Here is a 23201-nt window from a genome sequence, read left to right as displayed (position 1 = left end):
GTCCTTTCAGGCCTCAGTCTTTCCACCTAGGAAATAGGTTGGTGAAGAGTGCTGCTGCAGGGTTGTTCTCCAAAGCAGTCTGCTTTCACAGAGGCTGAAAATAGTCCTTCCATTTGGCCATGGGGTGCAAGGCTATATGACCAGTGGCCAAGGCTAGCATTGCATTACATCTGTACCTTCCTGACTCGGCACTGGGCAAAGCCTGGCTCAGCCATGTCTCAGCCCCCCTGGGTCCCTTCCCCCTTCTCTGGATGCTGCCTTTGGTTAAGAATGGGGACAGATGGAGGAGGAACTGCTCACCCTCATGACGTGGCCCAGGAAGGTGACAGAGCACAAGGGTTTGTGGCCTGCATGCATGCACATGTACGCAAACACTCACTCTTCCTCTAGTCCGTTACCATACTGAACACTATGCACTTCATCGATCCCTGGCAAGTTGTTTTTTTCCACGACAGAGACGCCAGTAGCAGCCCCTGGTGCCTGTGCAACATTTGGGCTAGGCTGTGCCTGGGAGGGCTGGGGAGGTATGGAAGGAGGCCCTGAGAGACCCTGGCCTGTTTAACCACTGAACCATCCCTCATTGACTACAGAAGTGAGGTATAACACTTCTTTCCAGGTGCTAAGGAGCCTTTGTGAACAACTGGCCTGATGGCTCCCAAGTGAAGGGAGTAGAGGGGCTGAAGGGTCTGGCCCATGAAAGAAGGCCCAAAGGAGGCAGCCAGGAGAGAGGAGATGGCCCTTCCCACCAGGGAGGCATGTGTAGGCTTTGGTCCTGCCAGAGGGGAGTCAGCATGCCTCCCTGCCAGTACTGCAGCTCCAAGTCCCACACCCAAGCTTGTATTCTGCAGAGACCTGTTTCTCCTCCCAATAGCTTAGCAGGTGCTCAGGCCCAAGAGGAGGCATTTTCGCTGATAGCATCCCTAAGCCAGTGCCCCCTTAGGAACCTGGTGGGGTTGAGTATAGGTCAGCTATACACCCTATGGGCCTAGGTTGAGTCTCTTTTACTCAAAATCCTCAGCTGGCCAAGAGCCCATTCTCACTGTTGGTGGGAGGGGCAGCAGAGTAGGTAGAAGGACTCCCAAGCCGGGCCCCTTCTCTCAGCTCCTAGAGATTGTGCATGGATGACATCTCTGTGCCTCCCTACCCCCACATATTTTTAAATAGTCTCTCACCAAGAAGAAGGGCATCCAATTCTATTTCCAATTCTGGGAAGTGAGGAGGGCCAGTATGTTTCCATGGCAACCTGGAGAGCCCCTCCCCCAGGCTGAGCCCATTCCCCAGTCTGAGTGCTGTCAGTGGTGGAGGGAACAAGGAGGAACTAAGAAGAGCTCAGTCTGAGGAGGAGGCCCGGTTTCTCTGAGAGGACAAGTCCTAGCATTGCCTTCCCTCTTGCCCCTCCAGGTAGGCTTGGGGAAAAAGCCAGGACAACCCCCTTGTGGAGAGGGTGGGACTTTAGGAGGTGAGAAGAGTCAGGTTGTCCTGAAAAGCCCTTTTCCCCCATGGATCAGGCTGGAAACTTCTCACCCAGGCAGCCTTGAGGATAGGCGGGAGTGGCAGGAAGGGCATGGATGGGAGAACACAGAAGTCTTTGCTCTACCAGGAGCTCGTGGCCAGCCAAGTCCCCCAGGTCTGCTTCTCTAACACAGAGATATTTTCAACTCCACTGCATTCTCAGGAGGCAGCTCTATCAAGTTCCTGGCCTTACACCTTTCCAGTCCACCTGCCCTCCCCTCCCTGTGCCCTGGGAAGGTGCTGGACATCTCCAAAAAACTAGGATCAGAAAGAGCTTTAAAGGGCACCCAGTACCGCCATTCACTTGATAATGGAGCAAAAAGTGAAGTCTGTCCCCCCAGAGAGGCATCTCTGCCCTGCTACTGTCCAGGGGCTCATATTCCAGCCCTGCTGCCCCAGAGGCTACAGATGGGGAGCATTTAGATATGTGAAGAGAGGGCATTCCAGGTAGGAGCAAGCCCAGGCAAAGGCAGGCTTCTGAAAAGGATCTTGTGATCCAACCCTCTCTCAGTGCTAATGGGATAACTGAGGCCCCCGAGTAGGAAGGCATGCATTCTCAGTCTCCTAGCTCCATGGCCAGTGCTCTGTCCTGTCGTCCTCTCCAGCCCTTCTTCCTGGAGCTATCCAAGCAACCTGTGAACCCTAGCCCTCCTGCTTCCCTGAAGCCTCTCCTGACCAGGATGCTCCCGTTCCACAGAGGCAGCACCATGCTCTAAAAGAGTTGGCACCTCCAGGTCTCTGACCCTCCGACTTGACCCCAGAGGAAGACAGTCAGGGCGTGGTGAACCCCAGCCCTAGGGGGGACCTGTAGAGGAAGTGGGGGGCAATAACCTCCTAATCTGGGATGGGAAAGGCAGAACCCAACCATGCCAGGAGGATGTGGTTTCCAATCTCTAAGGCACAGGGAAATTTAAATAACAGATGTTTAAACAACCTTCCCTGCAAGCCGGCAGTGCAGTGACCCCTCTGCTGTGATGTGTTACAGCTTAAAAATAGCCCACAATGAACCACTCTGAGCCCCAATTGACTCAAGCTTACGTAACCCTGCGTGAAAGATGGCCAGCCATACCAGAATGGAGGGAGGGCAGCAGCACAGCTCCGCAGCTGGCTTAGGGTCTCCACAACTGGCTTAGGGGCTGAGCAAGCTCCTCACCCTCCCTGGGAGCAGTGCCTCCAGGAGCCAGCATCCGTGGGGGCAAAGGAAGTGCTGCCGGAAGCACACATGACTCCTGACTGCCAAGCAGAGACCTCCAACCATGCCTGCAGAGGGGATGTGCAGAGGGCTGCCCTCCCTCAGGGTCCCTGCAGGATCCAGGCCCAGTTGGTGGGGGGCTGACGTAAGCCCATGTGGGCAGGGTGACTGGAGCTACCCAAAGGACTCCTTTCCCCCTTTGAAGGGGGGACTCCTCACAAGTCAGCAGGACTGATACCTTGCTAAAGCTGTCACTGCCATGGGGCTCAGGTGTGGAGCTGGCTCCTTTGGGGCCTCCAGGTCACCACAGTTCAGGTCACAACAACCCAGGAAGGGCTTGCGGCATGCGGGAGGAATATTGGCTAAGAAGCTGAGCCCTGTGATCTTGGCCAGCAGCTGCTTTGATCCCCTGCCTTCCCTGATACATCCCCCAGATCCCAAGCACCCAGTCTAAGAGGCCACAAGTGTGCAGGTAGCTGTACCAACCTGACAGAGGAGATAAGAACGCCCTGGATATTGGGAGCCTCCGGTGCACACCAGCCCCTCTGCCGCTACCCATGCTGAGCCCACCAGGGGTTCAGCACTTTCCCTCAGCTTCCACAACCTGAACTCAAAATAGGAACTGCTGTGAACCTGGCCTCTGAGCTCCCATGAAGCAACAAGGGGACTGATAAGGGCCAAATACTAGGGCCCTCCTGCCACTTGCCCAGCAAATGGCAGGCCATCAGCGCCATTAGAACTTTGTTTCCCTTCCAGAGGCAGGGCTCCCAGATGGGTACAGCAGAGGTAGTAGGGGGACAGGAGATTGTGGCGGGGCAGGAATTCAGTGCTGGGGTCCTCATCCGACCAAGAGGAGAGTGAGGAGGGATGCAGCTCCCACTCTGGTGTGGTCACTCCTTGCTCTCCCTCTGCCCAAGTTTTTCTGAATGCTCTTGTTGCCTCTCTCCCCAGGGCGGCTGTACAGTCTCTGATAGGTCTGGCATGAACATCCTGGAATGGGACAGAGGATGCTGAGGGCACTGAAAGAACAGAGCAAGATGGAGAGGCCTTGGTAAGGCTCAGACCACAGTCACCCCTTCCTATAGAGAGGCTTGGAATTTGAGTTCCTGTCTGGGATGGACTAATGGGAATAGGTAGTCAGGGGAAATTGTTATTTCTGATGGTGTCCAAGGGTGGTGATATGAGGTGGCTGGAATCCAGGTGCCACACCTATAAACTGAACTGAGTCAGGCAGGCTCTGTCACCCACTGGGCACCTGCTGCCTAGATTTGGGCTAGGGACTCCCACCAGGGGAGTGGAGTACCAAGCGTGGGGGCTGGGCTCCAGATCATTAGTCAAGAAGCCAGCCCACTCAGGGGGCCACTGCAGCCAGAGGTGAATGTGGCTGCTGCCCAGGCTTTCCTGGCATCTGTGCTCATTGGGTTAAAAACCCTGACAGCTGGGAATAAACCTCAAAAGAGAGTGGGGGTTCTTTGTGGAGTCATCCCCACTCCCCCAGGCTGATAACCCACACCTCTGGGGTGGTTGGACTCCCACATGGGCAGAGCTGAGGTTCTGGGTGAGGAGATCTCAGCTCCTGAATTCTTCATGGAGGGGAGTTCTCCAGCCCAGTGTGGATAGTATTTTTCACGTGTTACAGACTGGCCTATGGAAGTTTACTTCTTAACTACTGACTCCTAGAGCTGCTTCTCCCCAGGTGGAGGTGGTAAGTGCAAGAGCTGTAGCCAGGCCTCTCCAAGCCTCAGCCATTTCCAGCAGCACTCTCTCCCTCCCCCTCCCAATAGGCACGGGGGGGGGGGGTCCTGCTCTCTCCCTCAGGTGAAGGGAGTTAGGTGATGAAACAGGCTATGCTGAGGGAATGGCTGGTGAGGCCACTGTCCCATGAAGGAGCCAGGGTTTGGAATGGGCTATATCTGGAGTACTCAGGTGTGTCCTCCTACCCAGAAAGCCTTGAATCCCTGGGAAAATTGCCCCAAAGGCTGGGGCTGAGGTGTAAGGGGAATCTCAGGCCAGATTCATGGTCCCTCAGCAAACTGAGTTAGTCTGCCCCATGCATGCTCTCCAGGTGCCAGACAACATTGACACTAATGGGCAGTCAGGAGGGTGTGAGTCACTTGGTGTCTTCTAGGCCCCAGTTCCCAGGCTGGCCTCCACCTCAGCCTTTACTGGCACCTGCTTTTCTCTGGGCTGTGACAGAGGAGATGAGGCAGAGGTGCTGGCACCTGTTCCCCACAGCTCATGGTGGGAAGGCCAGATTCCCAACTCCCTAGAAGAAAGCTCTGCTCACCCCATCCCCACCCTGATGGCAGGCCCAGGTCTACCAGGACCACCAGCAACTTTCCTCTTGCACTGGCTGCCTACCATCCCTGAGGACTACCCAGGCCTCCCTCTGGAAGGGGTGGCCCAGCCTTGACCAGTCCTGGAAGCCACCCAGGAATCTTTTGGTCCCCTCAGACACTACTCTTGGGGGCCTGAAACTACCCCTCGCTTCCTGTCCTCCCTGGAAGTCTAGTCAAGAATTTGAAACTCTGAGATAGTTCCAGCCCCTGACACTCCAGGTGGGCTTGGGACTGTCAGGAGACTCTGAGGCTACAGCTCAGGCCTTAGGGGGCCACATCAGTCAGTGGGGGGAAGGGCAGCTGTACCACGATCCAGAAGGAAGCCCAGGAGCCTGCTTAAGTGGGACCTCTCCCTGGAGAGTTCTGGCCCTGGAGGCCCTCGACCCAGAAACAGACTCCAAGTCCCACATTCTAGCTGCACAGGACAACCGACACCCTGCTGAGATCTTTCCTTCTGAGCTCTCCCATCTAAGCTCACTTCCCATCCAGAGATCCCTTCCTCTCTGGGCCCCTTTCTTGTGAACAAGTGAGCCAGTGGTCCATGAGCCACAGAGGTTTGGTGGAGAGAGCCACAGTCCAGTTTCAGAGAAACCCCTAGGAGTCCCCTCCCTCCTCTCCTCCTTTCTCCAAGGCTTGGAGCTCTGGGTGACCCTTAGATCCCTAGGATGGTGCTAGGGGATGTGAACAGCAAGTTGGAGGTGGATACAATCATTTTCAACTGGTTTGGGGGCCACAGTTGGTGGGGGACGGTTGTCCAAGGACATTCCACTCATCTCTCTCCCAGCCTCAATCAGGGATGACACAACTGTTCCTCCCCACCCTACACAGGGACAAGGGGACAATGGCCGAGCCTACAGTGGGCATCAGGGATACAGTGGTGACCAGGTGGACAGACTGTCTCTGCCCCCTCCAGCACATAGGTTCCTGATCATTGCACCCCTGCCCCAGGCAGAAAAGTCCTCTTTTAAGCCTCACCCACCAGTCCTCAGGGTCCTTAAGGGGCCTCTCTCCAGCCTGAAGTGACAAAGTAGGCAGCCAGTATGGATGGAGAACAGCTGGGCAGCTCTGGTCCCAAGGAGACCCCTACTCAGGTCACCAGTGAACTCTTGCCCCAACCCCACTGGACCATGTGTAACAGCGGCACAGAACTGGGAGAAAGAGCCTTCCCTCTTAGGTGAGCTGGGTCTCCCAGCTGGTAGGATGGGGGCCAAATGGCTCCTGAGCAAGAGAGAGGAACCATCATGATCCACAGCCTGGGCCCAGGCACCCTAGGTATCTCTGCACCAGGAGAGCTCAGCTGTCCCCCTCCCAGCAGTGAAGTGGTGGCGGGGGCAGTGGGAAGGGGAGCTGCTCTCCTCCTCCAGTAGAGCCTGCCCCCTCCCCCCAAGCAGCTATTGTGCAGTGGCCTTGGTGAGTATAAATAGCCTAGGCAGTCGGCACCTTGCAGTTGGCGCCTTGAAAGTGTGGAGCTGAGGCCTTACTGTTGGCTTGTCTCTCTGAAGGCTGCTGGGGCAATGCTGGCAGAGTTGGCAGGGGGAGGTGTGGGAGGGGTAGGTCTCCATGCCCTGACAGTCTGTGTGTGTGTGTGTGTACGAGGGGTGCAGCAGGTGGAGCAGGGAGTCCTGCAGAGGGATCAGGACCTGGGGAAGGGGAACAGGAGGGCTAGGCTGCAGCATGCCATGGTACTCAACCCACCTCTTCTTTGGTCCCATTCGACAGCCCCTGGGGCTCTGTATCCTGGATTCTGGGCTTTGCCCGGTTCCTGCTTTCCGGAGCCTTCTTGCTCTCCCAACCTGTTTTCAGCTTCCGGGTTTTACATGTGCTGCTCACTCTGCCCCAAAACTTTCCTCCCCCAACACTGCCCTGGTTCTTTCCCACCATTCAGGCCTTAGCACAAATGTCACCCCCTGGGGAGGCCTCTCTCAACTTGCTATCTAAGGCAGTCTTCCACTCCCTCAAAGCAGCTGCCTGTCTTTTTCTTTCATAGCATTTACCACAATTTGTACTTGAATATTCATTAGTTCATTTACTGGTTCAAAAGCCAGTGTCTGTGTGGTCACTGCTGAGTCAGTTGAGTTCCCTTCGGCCAGAGGGCCAGGTACACAGCAGGCACTTCATAAATATTCATTGTATGAAGGATCCGCCTCACTTGCTTCCTCTGTGGAGTGAGGGGCCAAATGTGCCCTGCTCAGGCCCCACTGCCACTGGAGGTTAGCGGGTAGGGACAGGGTGAGGCCAGCTGGGGCCTCCCTCCAGCCTGACATGTCCCAGGGGCAGCTTGGGGTTTGGTGGAAGCCACTAGACAGGTCTGTCCCCCAGGGGCCTGGAGCTGTGGTCATGTGGGTCACAGTGGCTCTGAGAGGGGCCGGGGACGACCCATACTCCTGCGCACTGGAGGCACTGGAGGGGACGGTAGCTGTTCCACGGGTGCGTTTGCCCAGTCCGTGGCACCAGGGCCCAGGTTCACATAGGCTGCAGGCAACTGCACGTAGTGGTTCCCATCCAGCATGGCCGCCACACATTCTACTTCCTGCACCAGCTCCCCAAAGGTAGGTCGGGCCCCTGGCTCTGTGGCCCAGCAGCGCTGCATCACTGCATACCTGCAAGGGGACAGGGAGCATCAGGGACAGGGGAATTCCTTACCTAAGGCTTCCTCCTAGCTGTCCACCTACCGTTAAACCTCTGGCTCAAAAAATGGCATCGAGAATAGGTGACAGGGCCTGGTGTTCAGCATTACCCCGTCAGGGACAGCTCTGTTCATCACTGTGATTGCTGTTCTAGTCCTGCCTTTCAACCCTGGTGGAGGTTGAATTGCCTGGGGCAGGGCTGTTTAGGGGGTTAAGAACTTGGGCCTCTGAGCCCTGTGGCCTAGGCTGTGTGATCCTGAGCAAGTTCCTTAACCTCTCTGTTCCTCCAGGTTTTCCTCTGATCACAGGGCTATTGGGGCATAAGGTGAGAGCATGACTGTGAAATGCTTAGCACAGGGTTCAGCTCATGAGCTATCACGGTTATCATTACACACCTTCCACCAAAGAAGCCTGGATCTGGTGAAATGGGGATTAAAAGTCCTGGGATGGGCCTGTGGGGCAGTACCAGTGGTACCATGGTTCTCAAGCAGAGGTTCGCTGGGTTTGACCAGTGGGTCCTAATGCATACCCCATTACCTGCCTTAAATGACATTCTAGGTGCCCTACACATATTGTCTCATGTAATTCTCAGACTTTCCAAGGGTGGTACTGTTACTGTACTCACTTTGCAGATGAGGAAACAGATTCAGGGAGGGGATGGGACTTGCCCTGGCAAAACAGATGCTGCGCTATGCCACCCAGATTTCCCTCTCCCTTCTCCTAGTGCCTGGGAGTGTCACCTTCTGACAGCTCTTGGCTGGGGCCCTCTCTGGGAACTGCCTCCCAAAGCTCACACCCTCCTCCCTGGGGGCAGCCATGGTCAGTGGTTGATGCTTGATATAAAGACCTGCCCTTTGGTCTCAATTTTATAACACTCTAAAGGACCATTCCAGCTTAAGAAATCCTAGTGGGATGGGTTGCAGCTTCTGTTGCATCTGCGTGGCATCCCAACTTCTCCCTCTGCTCAGTCCTGCTTCCTTGCCCCTGTTGTTAGCTGCCATTGAGTTGGCCCTGGCTCATGGCGACCCCATGTGTTACAGAATAGAACTTCCCCATAGGGTTTTCTTGGCTGTAATCTTTATGGAAGCAGATTGCCAGGCCTTTTCTTCTACGGAGCTGCTGAGTGGATTCAAACCACCAACCTTTCAGTTAGCAACCGATCACAAACTACTTGCACTACCCATAACCTCCCAATAAACTCCCTGTACACAAATCTCTGTCTCAGAGTCTGTTTCAGGGAGCCCGAGCTGAACACATGTACACAGTGAAATTAATGTCTCTTACTTCAAACCAGATGCATTAATGAAGTGAATAACAGAGATCAAACCCAAGGCAGCCAGGGCTGTGAGGAAGGGGTACTCACCCTTCCAGGAGCCCCGCCCAAGACAGGAATCATCAACTACTTTTATCTGTGACCTGGTTCTCCCTGTTCTAACAGCGCAGACCTGGGCACGGCTGAGGCTGGCGTTCTGCTTATGAAGCTGAACCTCAGCATCAAACCCACTCCTCAGGAACCAATAACAACATAGCAGTGGCCATCCCTCCATGAATGGGGAATCTGAAACTATATCCAATGAAAAACACTTGATCTGGAGACAATGAAGGGGCTGGTGTGGGAGCTGATGGAAGCTTTCCGTGAAGCCGGGTGGAAAAGATAGGAAACAGCCCTCCTTAGCGGGGGTGAGGATAGAGGAAATCAAATCACTGGCCTCAACCCAGACTCTTAGTTGGGAATGCCGTTACCATGGCAACCATGATAGCCTCCCAGCACCCTGCCTTGCATGGGGATGGGAACCAACAGTCTGCAGATGAGGAACCTGAGGCCCAGAGAGTGTCCCTGCTTGGGTCAAAGAGAGAGTTGGACAAAGGGCCTGACCAGGAGCTCTGTCTGCTGCCCAACTACTCCCTCATACTCACAGGGAATCAGGGCAATACTCAGGCTGGGGAAGGCGCCGCCCCTGGGCCAGGAAGTCAGTAAGGTCAAAGGGGTTGATATTAGGGTATGGTGGGGCACCCCGTGTCAGCAACTCCCAGAGCAGCACACCAAATGACCACTGTAGAGAAAGGGAAGACAAGGGACTCAAATCCTACCCCAAATTTTGGGGCAGGTGGCTCCTTATGTCCTCTACCTCCCAGAGGTAGGTATGGGGGACCTCATCCCACATTTAGAACCCATCCCTCAATACTTTCCAATGTCTTCCCTCTGTCCCCTCCCACCACCTCAGCCTTGGATTATTTTTCAGAGGAAACAATTGAGTTGTGATTGGGCAGGGGCTAGATTGTCCATGAGAAGCCAGTGAGTTCACAGCCTCCTCTTGCCCTGGCGGAAGTCAGGTTCCTTTTTATGCCTGCCCAAGAAGTAGGTGAATGGGCTATGGGGGTCGCCCAGCCTATGGATTTCCTGGGCTCAGATCATCATTGGGAGCTGAATGGGCAAGGCGAGTGGTCTTCCAAAGCACTGAGGCCATGCAAACTCTGGGGCAGGAGGGGCCTCACCACGTCCGACTTGGTGGTAAACCTGTAGGTCTGCAGGCTCTCCAGTGCCATCCATTTGACAGGTAGGCGAGCGTGGCTGTACAGTCTAACACTGTAGTACTCCTTGTCCAGGATGCCACGGGTCAGACCGAAGTCAGCCACCTTGACTGTGAATGACTCATCCAGCCTGGAAGGGGGGATCACACTCAAGACTGGCCCACATCAGGCCCTGAACCCACCCGTTCCAGGATCATACAGGTTTCAGGGCCAGAGTGCCCAATCCAAGACTGCACTGGGCAGACAGGAAAACTCAGGCCCAGAAATGGAGGGAGAGGGCATGCCCAGGGCTGCATAGCAAGGGCTGGAGTTTGGGCTCTTCCCTAAGACGCCCTTGGGCAGCTGCATAACCTGGTGCCCTGCCCCCTTGCTTCACCCTAGGTGCTCCAGCCCCTCACATGCAATTCCGAGCAGCCAGGTCCCTGTGCACAAATTTCTGCTCTGCCAGGTACTCCATGCCGCGGGCTACCTGCAGGCCGAAGTTGATGAGGTCCTTCACTGTGGGGTTCTGGGGAAACAGATAGGTTGGTGGGCAAGAGCAGAGCAGCTCCATCCCCAGCTGTTGCCTGAGTCCCCCAACCCAGGCCCCCTGAGTACTGACCTGCTGGGGTGAACGAATGAACTGGCGCAGGTCTCCGTGGTGCATATAGGGCAGCAGCACTTGGGGCAGTCCCTTAGGTGGCAGCACGATACCGATGAGAGCCAGCACGTTTGGATGGTGCAGGCGGCTCATGAGCAGCCCCTCGCGCAGGAAGGCCTCTACCTCTTGCACCTCAGTGATGCCTACAGAGTGGTTTGAGTCAGGGCCAGGGCAGGGAGGCCCCTTACAAGGGTCAGATGGGGCAATGGAGAAGTCTCTTGTTCAGGGTCACGCAGCAAGGTGGTGGCACAGCAGGGATGAGGACCCTCCCAGCCTGGTGCTTCTCCCCTTGACTTCTCAGCTCCCAGCCCACTTACGACTCAGTGACTTGACGGCACAGTGGATTCGATTCTGGGCCTGGTCTGTGTATTCCCCATGGTAGACAACTCCAAAGTGGCCTGGAGAGGGGGAGGTGGTGAGAAGGCCCCCAATCCCCAGGACTTGCACCATACCCTTTTACTGGCAACCAGACCTCTGACCAATCCAACATTAAAAATAAGCAGCAGCCATCTGCTGAAAGAGCCTGCACCCCTCCAATGCCCACTTAATCCATACCAGAACCCACTAAAGACAGAAAACTTCTAATCCGTATTTCAAAGCTGAGCAAATGGAGACTCAGAGAGGTTAAGCAGTATGTGCAAGATCACACAAGTTGGTGAGAAGACCAGAGCAGAGGCCAGCCCAACTGTCCCTTGAGCCCATATCGTCTTAGGACTCCATCTCTGCCCCAGCCCAGCCCAGCCTAATCCCACACCTTTGCCAATGACTTGGTCACTGTGGGTGACCACTTGCTCATGGGGGATCAGCACATCCTTGACTTCAGCCAGGAGCTTGGGATCTAGGTCCTGGAGTTGGATGGACTCTGTCTGGAGCAGCAGGACACAGGACCCATCCATGTCATCTGAGGAGGACACTCCGTGGCCCTGGGTGGCAGGGCCCAGACCCTCAGTGGCAGGGGGTGCTGTGGGAGAGAGGGAATGAGGGGCTTGGAGGGCAGAGGGGATGGCTCCAGCTTCCAGCACCTCCACAGCCTCACCAAGGCTATTTCTGTAGTCAGAACCTGAGTGGAGGAGAGGCAGGGGGATGTCTCCAGAGGTATGGTCCAGGGATGCCAGGTTATCCAGGTTGGAAGAAAGGACTGTGGAACGATGGCCTCTGACAGTCAGCCTCTCAAAGTTTCTCGGAGCCTGCTCCCATCCATGAGGTATTGGCAAACTCCCAAGGCCCGGGCAGAATGATGGCAAAGGGACTTGGAGCTGCCATTGTTTGGTGGTAGGAGCTGAGTCGGGACAGAGGTTGGAGGCTCACCTAGTTGCTTCCTCCGCCACCAGTAGCTGAAGACCAGAGTGATGACTAGTGCAGCCACAAGCAGGAGCAGGACCAGCAGGACACCAAGAAGTATGCCCTGTGGGACCCCTGTTGGGCCCAGCCGCATCACCTTGCCCAGGATGTGACACACGCTATCCACGCAAACCTGGGGGCAGGTGGCAGCTCAGGCCCAGCCTCCAGGCTCTTTATTGACCCAAGTCTCTTGTGGAAGGCCAGCTGGGCTACCTACCTGCAGCAGGGCACCACTCTTGCCAAGTTCCAGGGAGGGAGGCAGGGAGCAGATGACCACATCCCCCCGGAACTCGTGCTGACAGCTCTCACCACCCACGGTCACGTTCACACTCACGCAGTCAGCCACAGCACCCAGCCCGATATACTGCAGAGATGATCGTGAGGACTGGCCAGTGGCCCCTGCCTCCACTGGGGAGGCTTCAGCCCTAACCCTCCCAATGCCCACCCCCAACCATCTCCCACACCTACCTGGAACTTAATGGCATGTTCCTCAGGCTTCAATGGGGCCAGGTCAGTGTTGGGCAGTTGGGGTGGGGGCAGGAAGCGAAAGCCAGGCAGTGTGAAGCCAGCAGCACCATCCCCCTGGGCACTCAGGCTCCCTGTCACCCACTCCTGGGGGCCTTGGACCATGTATTCAGGCAGGTAGCACTTCTGCTGCTCCGGAAGCTGCTGTTCACACTGCTGGGGCCCAGAGGATGGTGGTTAGCCAGGTGTTCCACCTATGATTGCTCCAGTCTCCTCAGCCCAGTATGGGGTAGAGCTGGAGCTTGGGGGACTGGTCCGGCCTTCCTCCCTCCTGGCTGATGCCCGCTTACCCTGTTTTTCACTGCCCCAAGCCCATCATGGAATGATAGCACTAGGTTCCACGCTGAAGTCAGGTGCTGGCCGCGGATGGTGACATGGGAGCCACTGTTGGGGAGGGCAGGGTGATGGGCTTGGGAGCTCTCACAGGGTGGCTCCTTAACCCCTCAGAAGTCAGGTGGGCAGAGAGGTGGCACTTACGTGTAGCCACAGTTGGGGCTGATCCCCAGCACAATGGGGTCTTCCCGGTAGTCAAAGGTCCAGGGGCCAGGCACCTTAGCACCCCCCACCTGCAGGTGAAGGGGAACGCTGGCCGTGGCAGCCCCAGGGGGTGTGGCACATAGAAGCTGCCCCTCGCTGACCCTGCAGAATGGGGATTGGGCTCAGAGGCACCACTGTGTGGTGGCCAGGCCCATCTCCTACAGGGGCTTGTCCATCCTCTCAGTTCCTCTGTTGGTCATTTCCCCTACATGCCTGGAACCCATTGGTCTGTCTGAAAACAGGGTGGTCCCATTGAGAACCACAAGAGGGCCAGGAGGGAACAGGTTCCTCACAACCTTGGCTGGATCCCATGGATTCTGCAATGAGCTCTCTTGCCAACACATGCCAGCACATGTGCTGGAAACAAGCCACCTCTGGGATGGAGGGGGCAGCAGACTCTTTTTCATGGACCTACTCCCCACATCAACAGTGTCTGAGCCCCCCTCCCTACATTTTGACAGGGATCCAGGTTCCCAATGGTGAGGGCTCCCCTGGGCAGGGTCCCATAGCCTCCCATCTCTTTGCATGCTAGTACTTACTGTTCTAGCAGGCACTCGGTCCCATTGACCAGCACAGCTCGGCTGGTACCTACACACAGACCCTGACCTTTGAGGGTGAGGAGGGTGCCCCCTGCCCGAGGGCCAAACAGGGGCTGCACGGCTGTCAGCGCTGGCTCCTAAGAAGGCATAAAGGTGACTTAGCTGGAACAGGCCCTCTCCTCTATGCCCTTTCCTGCCTGTACTGCCCAGCCAGCGAAGGGCACAGAAGGGGCAAGGTGGTCTCACCATGAAAAAGAAGCCTTGCAACACAGAGGTGCCATCTACCCGGAAGCGCTTGCCTGCTGTCATGTTGGTCACAGTGAGGCTGATGTTGGCAGGCCCAGCTGCCTGCACACCCAAGGGCTCCAGCTCACACTCAAGCTCCTCTACAAAGTCCTTCTGGGGCACTGGTCTGAGGCATGGGGGAACCCCTGAGGTTAGCTGGGGGTCACACAGGCCTGGCTACATACTTGCCACAAGTTACAGGCCTCCTCTGAGCCCAAGAATGACATCTCCCATGCCCTCTTCTGGGGTAAGCAGGATCTAATGGGGCAGAGAACAACCTTACCTGGTCCATGACTCAACAGAGGGGTAGGACATATGCAGGCTTAGAAAGGAACAGAGATGTTTCCCCAGACATAGTAGCCAGAGCCTGCAGCTTGCCTCATACCCCAGGAAAGCACAGGACAGAGTTTCACAGGGAAGGAGCTGCTCAGTGCCCTGGCAAGGGTAGAAGCACAGGGACCAGGCTGTACCTGAGGTTTGAGGTGTCCTTGGGCAGCAGCCGGCAGGGACTTTGGCCCACAGTGACCTGATGGTTGCCCTTAGGCACCAGGCCAGCAGGGTGCAGGTAGAAATTGGAGCCACACAGTGTCAGCCTCGTGCTGCCCCTTAGGGGCCCACTGTGGGGATGGAACTGAGGGGAAGGACAGATAGCCTGAGTCTCTGTGTGGGCCTGGGTTCTCTCAGCCCTGCCAGTGTCCCCCAAAGTCTCCTGCCAAACCCCTTGCCCATCCCACACTCCAGCCACTCTGGGTGACGTATTAGTCCTCAAACACTCAAGCACTTTCCCACCTCTTTGCATGTGCCATCCCCTCTGCCAAGAATGCCCTCCTTATAGATACTGAAGACACCCCAGGCCTGAGGAAGATCGTGCTCAAGACGTGCTAACCCACCCTAGGCCCAGCTTGTTCCATCCTTACCTGTGCCAGGGAAGCCATACCTCAGTGAGCTCAGGTGGGCAGTGATCCTGCTGCCAGGACCTGGGACACTCTTTCTGCTGGCCACACATGTTCCCACACCAGCCACAGCCCATGAAGCGCTTAGCCCGTAGGCAACGCCAACAGGTGAGGAAGTGATGGCAGCCAGGGCCCCGGATGGGTACCTGGAAGACCTTGGGTGGTAGACGGGTGGCTCAGAAGTGGGGGGCCTTGACCTCATAGACTCCCCAGTCCTATTCTAAGTCAGGGTGGTAGAACCTGAGTTTGTCAGTGCTTACCTGGTTTGGATGGGGAGGCTGTATTCCCACAGCCCTGACCTCATCCCCTGAGCCTGGTTCACTTTACCTGGTCTCCAGAGGCAAAGAGCAGCTGATCCCCGAGGCGACTGACATCCCGCTGCACGGGCTGCCCATTGCTGCCCAGCGAGAAGTTGGACACATATAACAAGTAGTTGAGTGATCTGGCCAACTCCACCTGAGACAGTTCAGCTGTGAGCAAAATGGGAACGGGTATAGGGATGGGGACCTGGACCCAGGTACCTGTGGGGATGAGAAGCTCACCTGCAGGATGCGTCCATCAGCCGTGCCCATGTGCGCCACCGTGACATTCTCTATGCGTGTCACATGTAGTGCAGTGATTTGCATCATTCCCAGCAGCCCGTTGAATAGGTCCACACGGGAGAAGCTGCTGCTGACCAGCAGAGGGAAATGATGGCAGCTGATGTTGGGGTTGGGGGCCGCCAGGCCAGGCTGGGGAGGTTCAGGAAGGGGGTCAAGGCTCAGCCCCACACACTGACCCCTTGGGGCCTCTGTCAGTGACCATAGCAGCTCAAGAATGTCACCCCTCACTCAGTCTGACTAGAGAGGGCCCAAAGCCTGCCAGCCACCTCGCCATACTCATGGCTCTCAGAGGTAGCAGGGGTAGGAAGGGAGGTCTGGGCTGGAAAGCCGGCTTCCCCTACTCCCTACCCTGTCCTGCTGTGTTCAATCTGATAATGTTACTGAGTCTTATAGACCAACCCCATTCTGTCCTCACAACCACCCTGTAGAGTGAGTACTCTCACCACTCCCATTTTATAGATCAGGGAACAGGCTCAGAGAAGTCTGGTCATTTGTTAAGGCCTCAGAGCCCTTCAGGAGAGGAGCCAGGTTCGAAGTTTAAGCTCTTAACCAGAGGCCTCTCATGCTGTCTGCTGGCTCTGCCCTGCCTCTCCATGTGCACTTCAGCAAACCTGTCCCTATGTTGGGCCTTGATTTCCCCACCTGCACAAGGGGCTGTACTCTGGGCTAGTTGGCCAGCACCAGTTAACAGTGTCCCTCTCCCCAAGACTTCAAGGTCATCCTGACCTCTTTCTTCAGGGTACAAAAGAGATAAACAGAGGCCCAAAGGCCTGGGTACCAGGAGATGCTAACCCCTTCCCCGATCTTAGCAGGGGGGTAGTTGAAGGCTGCACCCAGTGCCCTAGGGCAGGACTGTGGAAGCTTCTGGGAAACTAGGAAGTCAGGTTGTGAGTGCCAGGTATTGGAGCTGGATAGAGATACAATCAGTCCTTGGGTGGCACAAATGTTTAAGCATGCTAGCTGAAAGGTTGATGGCTGGAACCTACCTGGAGGTGCCTCGGAAGAGAGGTCTGGTGATCTGTTTCTGAAAGGTCACAGCCTTGAAAACCCTATGGAGCAGTTCTACTCTGCACACATGGGGTTGCCTTGAGTCAGAATTGACTCAACAGCAACTAACAACAACAAAGAAGTACGGTCCGGGCTCAGCAGCCTCAGGCGCTTAGACTCTCCCTCACCAGCCTCAAGGACACTCTTCAAAGCTGGAGCCTCTGAAGCCCCTGTAAGACCAAGTAGGTTTAACCCAATCCTGAGCCCTCAGTGCAGATCACAAACTCTGGGTGCAAGGGCAGGTACAGAGCTAGGCCCAGACACTCCACACACACACTGGGCCTGTCACCTGGATGAGTGGGTTTAGACTAGGATCCTGTCCTTGCTTGAGGTAGGTGAGAGGCCTGGCCCTAGCAGGAAACCAGCTAGGTGTTTTCAGCATGACTCAGGGACAGGTGGGGCAGAAAAGAGGCCACATCCTTGTCTGCTTGCCCCTGGGCCCCGGGTTCCCAGGCTTGTCTGGGGGCCCCTAGTTCCTGCTGTCCTGGTGGCTTCATGCCCAAAGTCACTGGACAAAGACTGTACAGGGTTGATTCACACACCTCTCAGGGGGCTGGCCAGACTATTGGGCAGGCCCTGAGATTAGTCCTCGTGGAGCCTGGCACTAACCTGTTGTGCGAGTATCTACTGACCCACTGACAACTAGCCAAGTCAGGGAAAGGTTCTGACTTCCTGGCGGGAAAAAATAGAGGGCAGGCAGGAGGCCCAGACAAGGGTCCCCACCACCAGGATCTCCTCAACCCAGATGGACTCAGTTGTGGGAGGGTGGCTGAAGGACCCCTCACCCCCACCCTGATGTAAGTTCTCTGTCCACCTCTGGAGCATCAGTAGGAACTGGAAAGGAGTCAGCTAAGAATGTCACAGCATGGCCAAAGCCACAGGACAGCCAAAAACCCTGAGAGCTGTGGCTGTGGTTCAGCTCACTGAAAAGCTACTTGTCCAACACTCCATTCACCCCATTTCCTTGGTTTAATCTCTTATGATCTTGGGTGGAACTGATCCAACGGTTTCAAGGGATTGGTTTGGCTTTGCCCTCAGGGTAGTATTTTAAGTTTGTTTCTGTTCCAACTACCTGACACCATAGCTAGAGAAAAACTGGGCACGGTCTGCTGGAAGGAGCTGAAAACTAAGGCCTCTCCAACTTGGAGCCTCCTGCCTGTGACAGGGCCCCAATTACTGTAGAACATCTAGGGACTCCTGCCTGGTGGACCAATTCTAATCAACCCCTGTCTACCTTTGCTCATCCCCTGCACAGGCCTGGAGTGAGCCTTCTGGAAACTTCTAAAGCCAAATTGCATTCTGGTAACCAGGCCTTCTCCCAATCACCCCAAGGATGACAAGCAGGGGTGGGTGGTTCTGTGAAGCTCAGGTCATATGGGCTCCACAACAAGCCCCCAGTCTTCTAAGGCCCAAGAGACTTCCTGGAACCCAGCGGGTGGGGGGCCGTGAGAGGGGTGCATTCTCTGACAACTCTTGCCCTACTCCCTTTGGAAAGTGGAGCAAAAGGGGTGCTGTCACAGGGAAAGCAAAACTTCCAGCAGCTGCGCGAGTGTGCGTGCAGTTTTCCAGCATCTGCCTATGTATTATTTGTGTGCATGTAGGGTGCTGTTTTCCTGTGGGTATCTGTGTCCCTGATGGTGTGTGTAGTGTGTAAGGGGCTGCTTTTCTGGGTGTGTATGTCCCTAAAGGTGTGTGTGATAAGCAGGCGGGCAGGGGAGTAGGTGGAGATGTCCACCATTCTACTCAGTTTTCAATCTGTGTCTAGCAGAAAGACAGTTATGATGCAATCCAAACCTCACATAACAAGGGAAACCAGGGTGGGAAGGTAGAAGAGCAAGATGGGGCAGAGAGAGAGGCCAGTCTGGCCAGATCAGGAGGCTGGGCTTGCCTTTGTTTGATCCCGTGCACTACCCCCAGCACTGAGGAATTGAATGGAAGAGATGGCTTCTCCATGCCTGCTCTTCCCCTCCCCCTCCCAGACTCTCTCTGTGGTGGAAGGAGAAGCAGCCTGGGTTCAGCCATGTACACACTGCTCAAGGAGAGGATCCCATCGTTCTTTCTGCTCACCGGATTGGGGCACAAGCTGGGTAGCTGGAAGAAGTCAAGACCTCTCCGGAGGCCCGGGGGGACCGGGGGCTGGCAGCAGCGCTCCACACCCTGCTCGATGAGGGTATCCATCAGGTCGATGGGGAAGGCACAGACGACAGAGTTGGGGCCTTCGCTGGGACCACGGTCCCTACTCCCTGTGAAGACTCCGAATAGCACGACCTGGCCCTCGGTGATGCTCAGCTCCATGGCCAGTTGGGCGCCCACAGGAGCAGCATGGGCTGCACGCAGCACCGGGTAAGGTTGTCTGCCCTCGGGGACCCCGCGGCGCCTGCGTTTAGGCTCAAAACGGCAGTCGAGGACCAGCTCGCGGTAGTCACCCAGCTCTACCTCAGTGGCGCTAAGCCGAGCAAGGCGCGTGTGCAGGGCGCCCGGCGCAGCCTCCACACTGGCCGGCTGCACAGTCAGAAAATAAACGAATGCTCCTGAGCGAAAGCTGTGCACATATTCTATACCGTAGGAGGCGAGGTGCGCTGGTAGCACAGACAGCGCCTCAAAGCCGGGGTCGAATCCCGAAGCGTCTGCCTTGAGGCGCCGGATGGACACTGAGCGCGGGCTGAAGCTGGCGGCCACCGCTGCGTTCAGAGACGACGCCACGTACAAGTAGGAAGCCTGGCCCTGCTCGACCACGGTCACCCGGGTGCCCAGCGGGCTGGCCACACAATCAGGGCAGTTCTCGGGCAGGTTGTGGCGGGCTGAGAAGAGGCAGGCTGGCGGCGCCAGGCGTACGGTCTTCTCTATGAGCTCCACCTCATGCAGGAAGCAGCGGCCTTGTAGGCTCGAACCGCAGCTTATCAGCGCGGGCAGCCCCGGCTCCAGCACCAGCACCTGCGTGTCTGTGTCGCCTGGCGGGCCATGGGGACCCGGGCCACAGGCTGAGCACGTCTGGCAGCCAGGATCTCCGACGGGGCCGGTCGCCAGGCTCTGGACCGGCTGCAGGCCCGGCCCCAGCACATGCAGGCGGTTGCGCGTGGCCACGAAAACGGCCCTCTCGTCCCCGTCCTCGTAGGTCGCCACGGCCTGTACTCGGCCACCGGCAGAAAAGCTGGGCACAGAGTACTCCACGTCGAAGTCGCGGGAGGCAGAGTAGGAGATTCGCGAGCATTGCTGGTTGCTCTGGCACCGGTCCGCCGCGGATATCGTCGTCGTCGGCAGCAGCATCAACAGCAACAGGGAGAGCTGTGGCGACGGCGGAAGGAGGAGCGCCATTGAGCCTGGCCTGGGGCCCTGCAAGGATCCTTGTAGGCGCGGGCCGGGCTGGGAGCCGACTCGAGACTTGGGCTGGGGCCAGGGTCCAGCCTCCAGCGCCTATCCTTAGAGCCCCGGGGCAGCCGCCCGCGCCCGGGGCTCCTATGAAGCCCAACCCCCGGTCCTCTCCCGGGTCTGAGCACTTTGGGCGAGCCGGCGGACAGAAAGAAAGGAATGGAGAAGCCGCCTCACCTGCCGGTCCAGTTGCTGCATCCAGCGGGCGTTCAGAGCAAAGTCTACTGGAGGGCGTGGGCTGGGCAGCCCGGACCAGAGAGCGGGGCGGGGCTGGGGACGGGCGGTGTCGAAGGTCTGGCCTAGCCAAGCTCCTCCGCCCACCCGACTCTCCCGGTCCTCGGAGGCCTGGGTCTTATGCCTTCTCTTGGGCACCTTTTTATCAGCGGCTTATGGGTGTGTGTGCATGGGGTGGCCTGTAGAGAGATGAGCAGGCCTGAGCTGTACCATACCTCGCCCCACGACCAACTAGGCTGAGGTGGGGAGGGGGTGGTCTGGCTGGCTCCAGCACCAGTAAGGGGTGAGGGACAACCTGGCTCTTTTCTTTCGCTGGACCCAGTTTACAGCAACACTCCCAACTTCACACAGACGCTGGTGACAGCGCAGGGGGCCGGAGAAGCCCACCCACGTGGGAAGCAGAGATCAGCCATATGTGTAGGATGCGAGGTGAGACGTGGGAAAACGCGATGGGTGTTGGGCCTGCCATGGGCTGTGGGTATCAGGTTGGTGTCAGAGGATGATGCGTTGCTCCCCACCCACCCTGAGCAGTAGCGGGGTATAGAATGGGGCACAGACTGCTGGCTGGATATTGGAGTTGGGGGAAAGGCAGCCTATCTGGAGGCCCATCACTGGCTCTGGTTCCTGGGCTACTGCCTCAGTGTGTGGAAGCTGCAGGACAGGCGATAACAAAATTCATAATGCTAGTTTTCAAGATGGCCCCTCTGCTTTCCACCCCTGCTCCAGTGCCCCTGTGATATGACAGAAGCATGGGTACTGGCCCTCAAGGCACATCTTACCTGCTCTGTAAGCCTTGCCAGGCCTCAGTCTCTCACTTTGTGAAATAAGGATGTAGTTTTGGCTAGGTGGCTACCCAGAGCTCTCTGCGTATGTGTGTTTTTGTGTGTGTGTGTGGTGGGGGGTAGGTCTCTCTCTCATCATTTCCCTCACCTTAGCAGCTACCTCATGGTAACTGGTTCCCCGACACTGGAGGTGGGCTCTGGGAGACATCCTCAGCCTGACAGCCCCTCAGCCACCCCAGCACAGACCCTAGAGGGAGGGGAAGCTTCACAGGGTAATCCTGGGTTGAGGTCTTAGGACCTGTGAAGTTGGGTCCCAGGGATGGGGTGGGATGGGATGTGGGGAAGAGAGAAGCCCTTCACCCCACATGATTCAGTCTGGCTTAGGGAGCTGTATCTTCCCCACCCCACCCAGCACCTGTCCAGCTCCAGGTGCCTGCGTCCTTGGTGTAATACAAAATGTTGTGTTGTTGTTAGGTTCCATTGAGTCAATTTCAACTCAGCGACCCCATTTAACAGAGCAGAACTGCCCCATAGGGTTTTCTAGGCTGTAATCTTTATAGGAGCAGATCATTAGGTGGAGCAGCTGGGTGGGTTTGAACTGCCAACTTTTCCCTTAGCAGCCAAGAACTTAACCATTGCACCACTAGGGCTCCTTTAGACTTTGTTCCTTCTTCCGGGACCACCTTTTCCCTTCCTCCTCTTGCAGCTTGGATGACACCTCGTCCGGGAAGACTTTCTGGCCCAGGGTGCAACAGGCCCCTCTCTTGTGTCCCACAGTCCCCATGCTATACACTCAACCAGCATAGTTCACTCTGAATGCTTGACTTTACCTTTCCTTCTCCTTCCATCCTCCAGGCTGGAGCTCCGTGAGAAGTCGGTGATAGGGAAAGAAAATAGCACAGGGCGGCCACACCCAGTGCAGAGAGGATACCACCCCGGAAGCAACATAAAATTGGAATAAACATCCCGTGAAAATCAGGGCGTGGTTTCTGCATTCCACAGTCTACATGTCTAAAGATAGTCATGCTGGGTAAAACTGAAACACTCTCCTGTTCATTCTGGGACTTCGGTTCCCTGAGACCTCCACCCTGCCTGAAGGGTGTTCTAAGAGACATCTGGGGGTGGGGTCTAGCCCTTCTAGGTCGCCCCTCCCACCCCATTTATGGGGTAGGAGTGAAGCAGCCATCAGTTGGTTCTCGACTGCCCCCGTGTGGCCATGCTGATGGCTGACCTCAGGCCAGCACCCTCTCTGCAGCAAGGACTCTACTCTTCCATAGCAGAAGCCCACAAGAGTACCCCTTCCCACCTCCTCATCTGACTGCTCTGCAGGAGGGAGGTAGGCAAGCTGTGTGGTGAAGGGCAGCTAATGGGGCCCTGCAGGGTGGAGTACGTGTGTTCTCCCAAGGTGAAGGCAACAGGCCTGCCCTATAGCCAGTCAGCTGAGCACCTACCCAACTGCTAACTTGAGGGAGGGCTAGCTACTCTACCCTCCACAGGTTCTCACTCCTCTTCAGACAGTACTCCTGAGAACTAGATCTAGCCTCTTTCTCCAACCCGAAGAGTTCAGTCTGGGGGAAATCTCTAGCCACGATATGACCACATCAATCCACAGCTCTAACACCTTCGGTGGTTCCTCACTGCCAGACTTAGCTGGAATCTCGGAACCCCAGGCCTTGCAGATTCCTCCAGCTTCACTGTAAAGCAGTTATACTAGGTTCTTTACCATGTCCCTCCACCAGGAGCACCTTTCCTATTTGCCTATCATCCCTCCCCTGACCCCCAACCAGGTAACCCCATACTCCTAAGTGCCCCATTGTCCTCATCTAACTGTGAGCACCTCTGCTTCTCCTACTCAGAACAGGTGCTGAGCTACAGAGAAACTAAGGATCCTACAGGGGTTAGGGCAGTCAGCAGGGGCACTTAGTGGCTGACTACTCACCATAACACCAGAGCTGTCAGCGACAGCCAACCTGGCACTATCCCGGCCCCAAAGGCACTGGTTTGGTGCCCTGGCCAGGAGCAAGGGGAGGAACAGAAGAAAAGGGGCCAGAGCAAGTGAGCGGGGTGAGCAGTACCCACCAACCCTGTGGCAGCTCCCCAGGGACCTTGGGGTCTAGGTGGGTGGTCTGGTGCCATGCCTGTTCC

The 23201-nt window shown here is 56.5% G+C and overlaps 1 protein-coding gene across 8 annotated transcripts; it reads right to left on the bottom strand.

Annotated features, from left to right (window-relative positions):
- Nucleotides 1-5304: 5304 nt before the first annotated feature.
- Nucleotides 5305-20323, bottom strand: MST1R (macrophage stimulating 1 receptor). 8 transcript variants are annotated; one of them, XM_023547679.2, is made up of 20 exons: nt 18739-20206; nt 15565-15753; nt 15350-15478; nt 15007-15177; nt 14540-14700; nt 14031-14196; nt 13785-13921; nt 13186-13347; nt 12999-13092; nt 12652-12861; nt 12401-12547; nt 12151-12316; nt 11879-11980; nt 11597-11803; nt 11160-11240; nt 10804-10985; nt 10601-10710; nt 10167-10332; nt 9588-9724; nt 5305-7643 (listed from the first exon to the last, which is right to left on the bottom strand). In XM_023547679.2, the coding sequence occupies exons 1-20, from the start codon at nt 19984-19986 to the stop codon at nt 7388-7390; spliced, it is 4221 nt and encodes a 1406-aa protein (XP_023403447.1). In that variant the 5' UTR covers nt 19987-20206; the 3' UTR covers nt 5305-7387. The 8 variants fall into 8 exon arrangements, with proteins under 8 accessions (XP_023403447.1, XP_064130566.1, XP_064130569.1 ...); XM_064274496.1 differs by adding an exon at nt 20218-20323 and having other exon boundaries at nt 11597-11980; nt 12652-12864; nt 13186-13274; nt 13785-14196; nt 18739-19956; XM_064274499.1 differs by having other exon boundaries at nt 12652-12864; nt 13186-13274; nt 13785-14196.
- Between the last annotated feature and the right edge of the window lie 2878 nt (nt 20324-23201).

This window comes from Loxodonta africana, chromosome 22 (assembly GCF_030014295.1).
Source record: "Loxodonta africana isolate mLoxAfr1 chromosome 22, mLoxAfr1.hap2, whole genome shotgun sequence".
In the NCBI taxonomy this organism is placed as follows: domain Eukaryota; kingdom Metazoa; phylum Chordata; class Mammalia; order Proboscidea; family Elephantidae; genus Loxodonta; species Loxodonta africana.
Note: the sequence above shows the minus strand (reverse complement) of the source record. Positions and strands in the feature narration are given on the sequence as shown.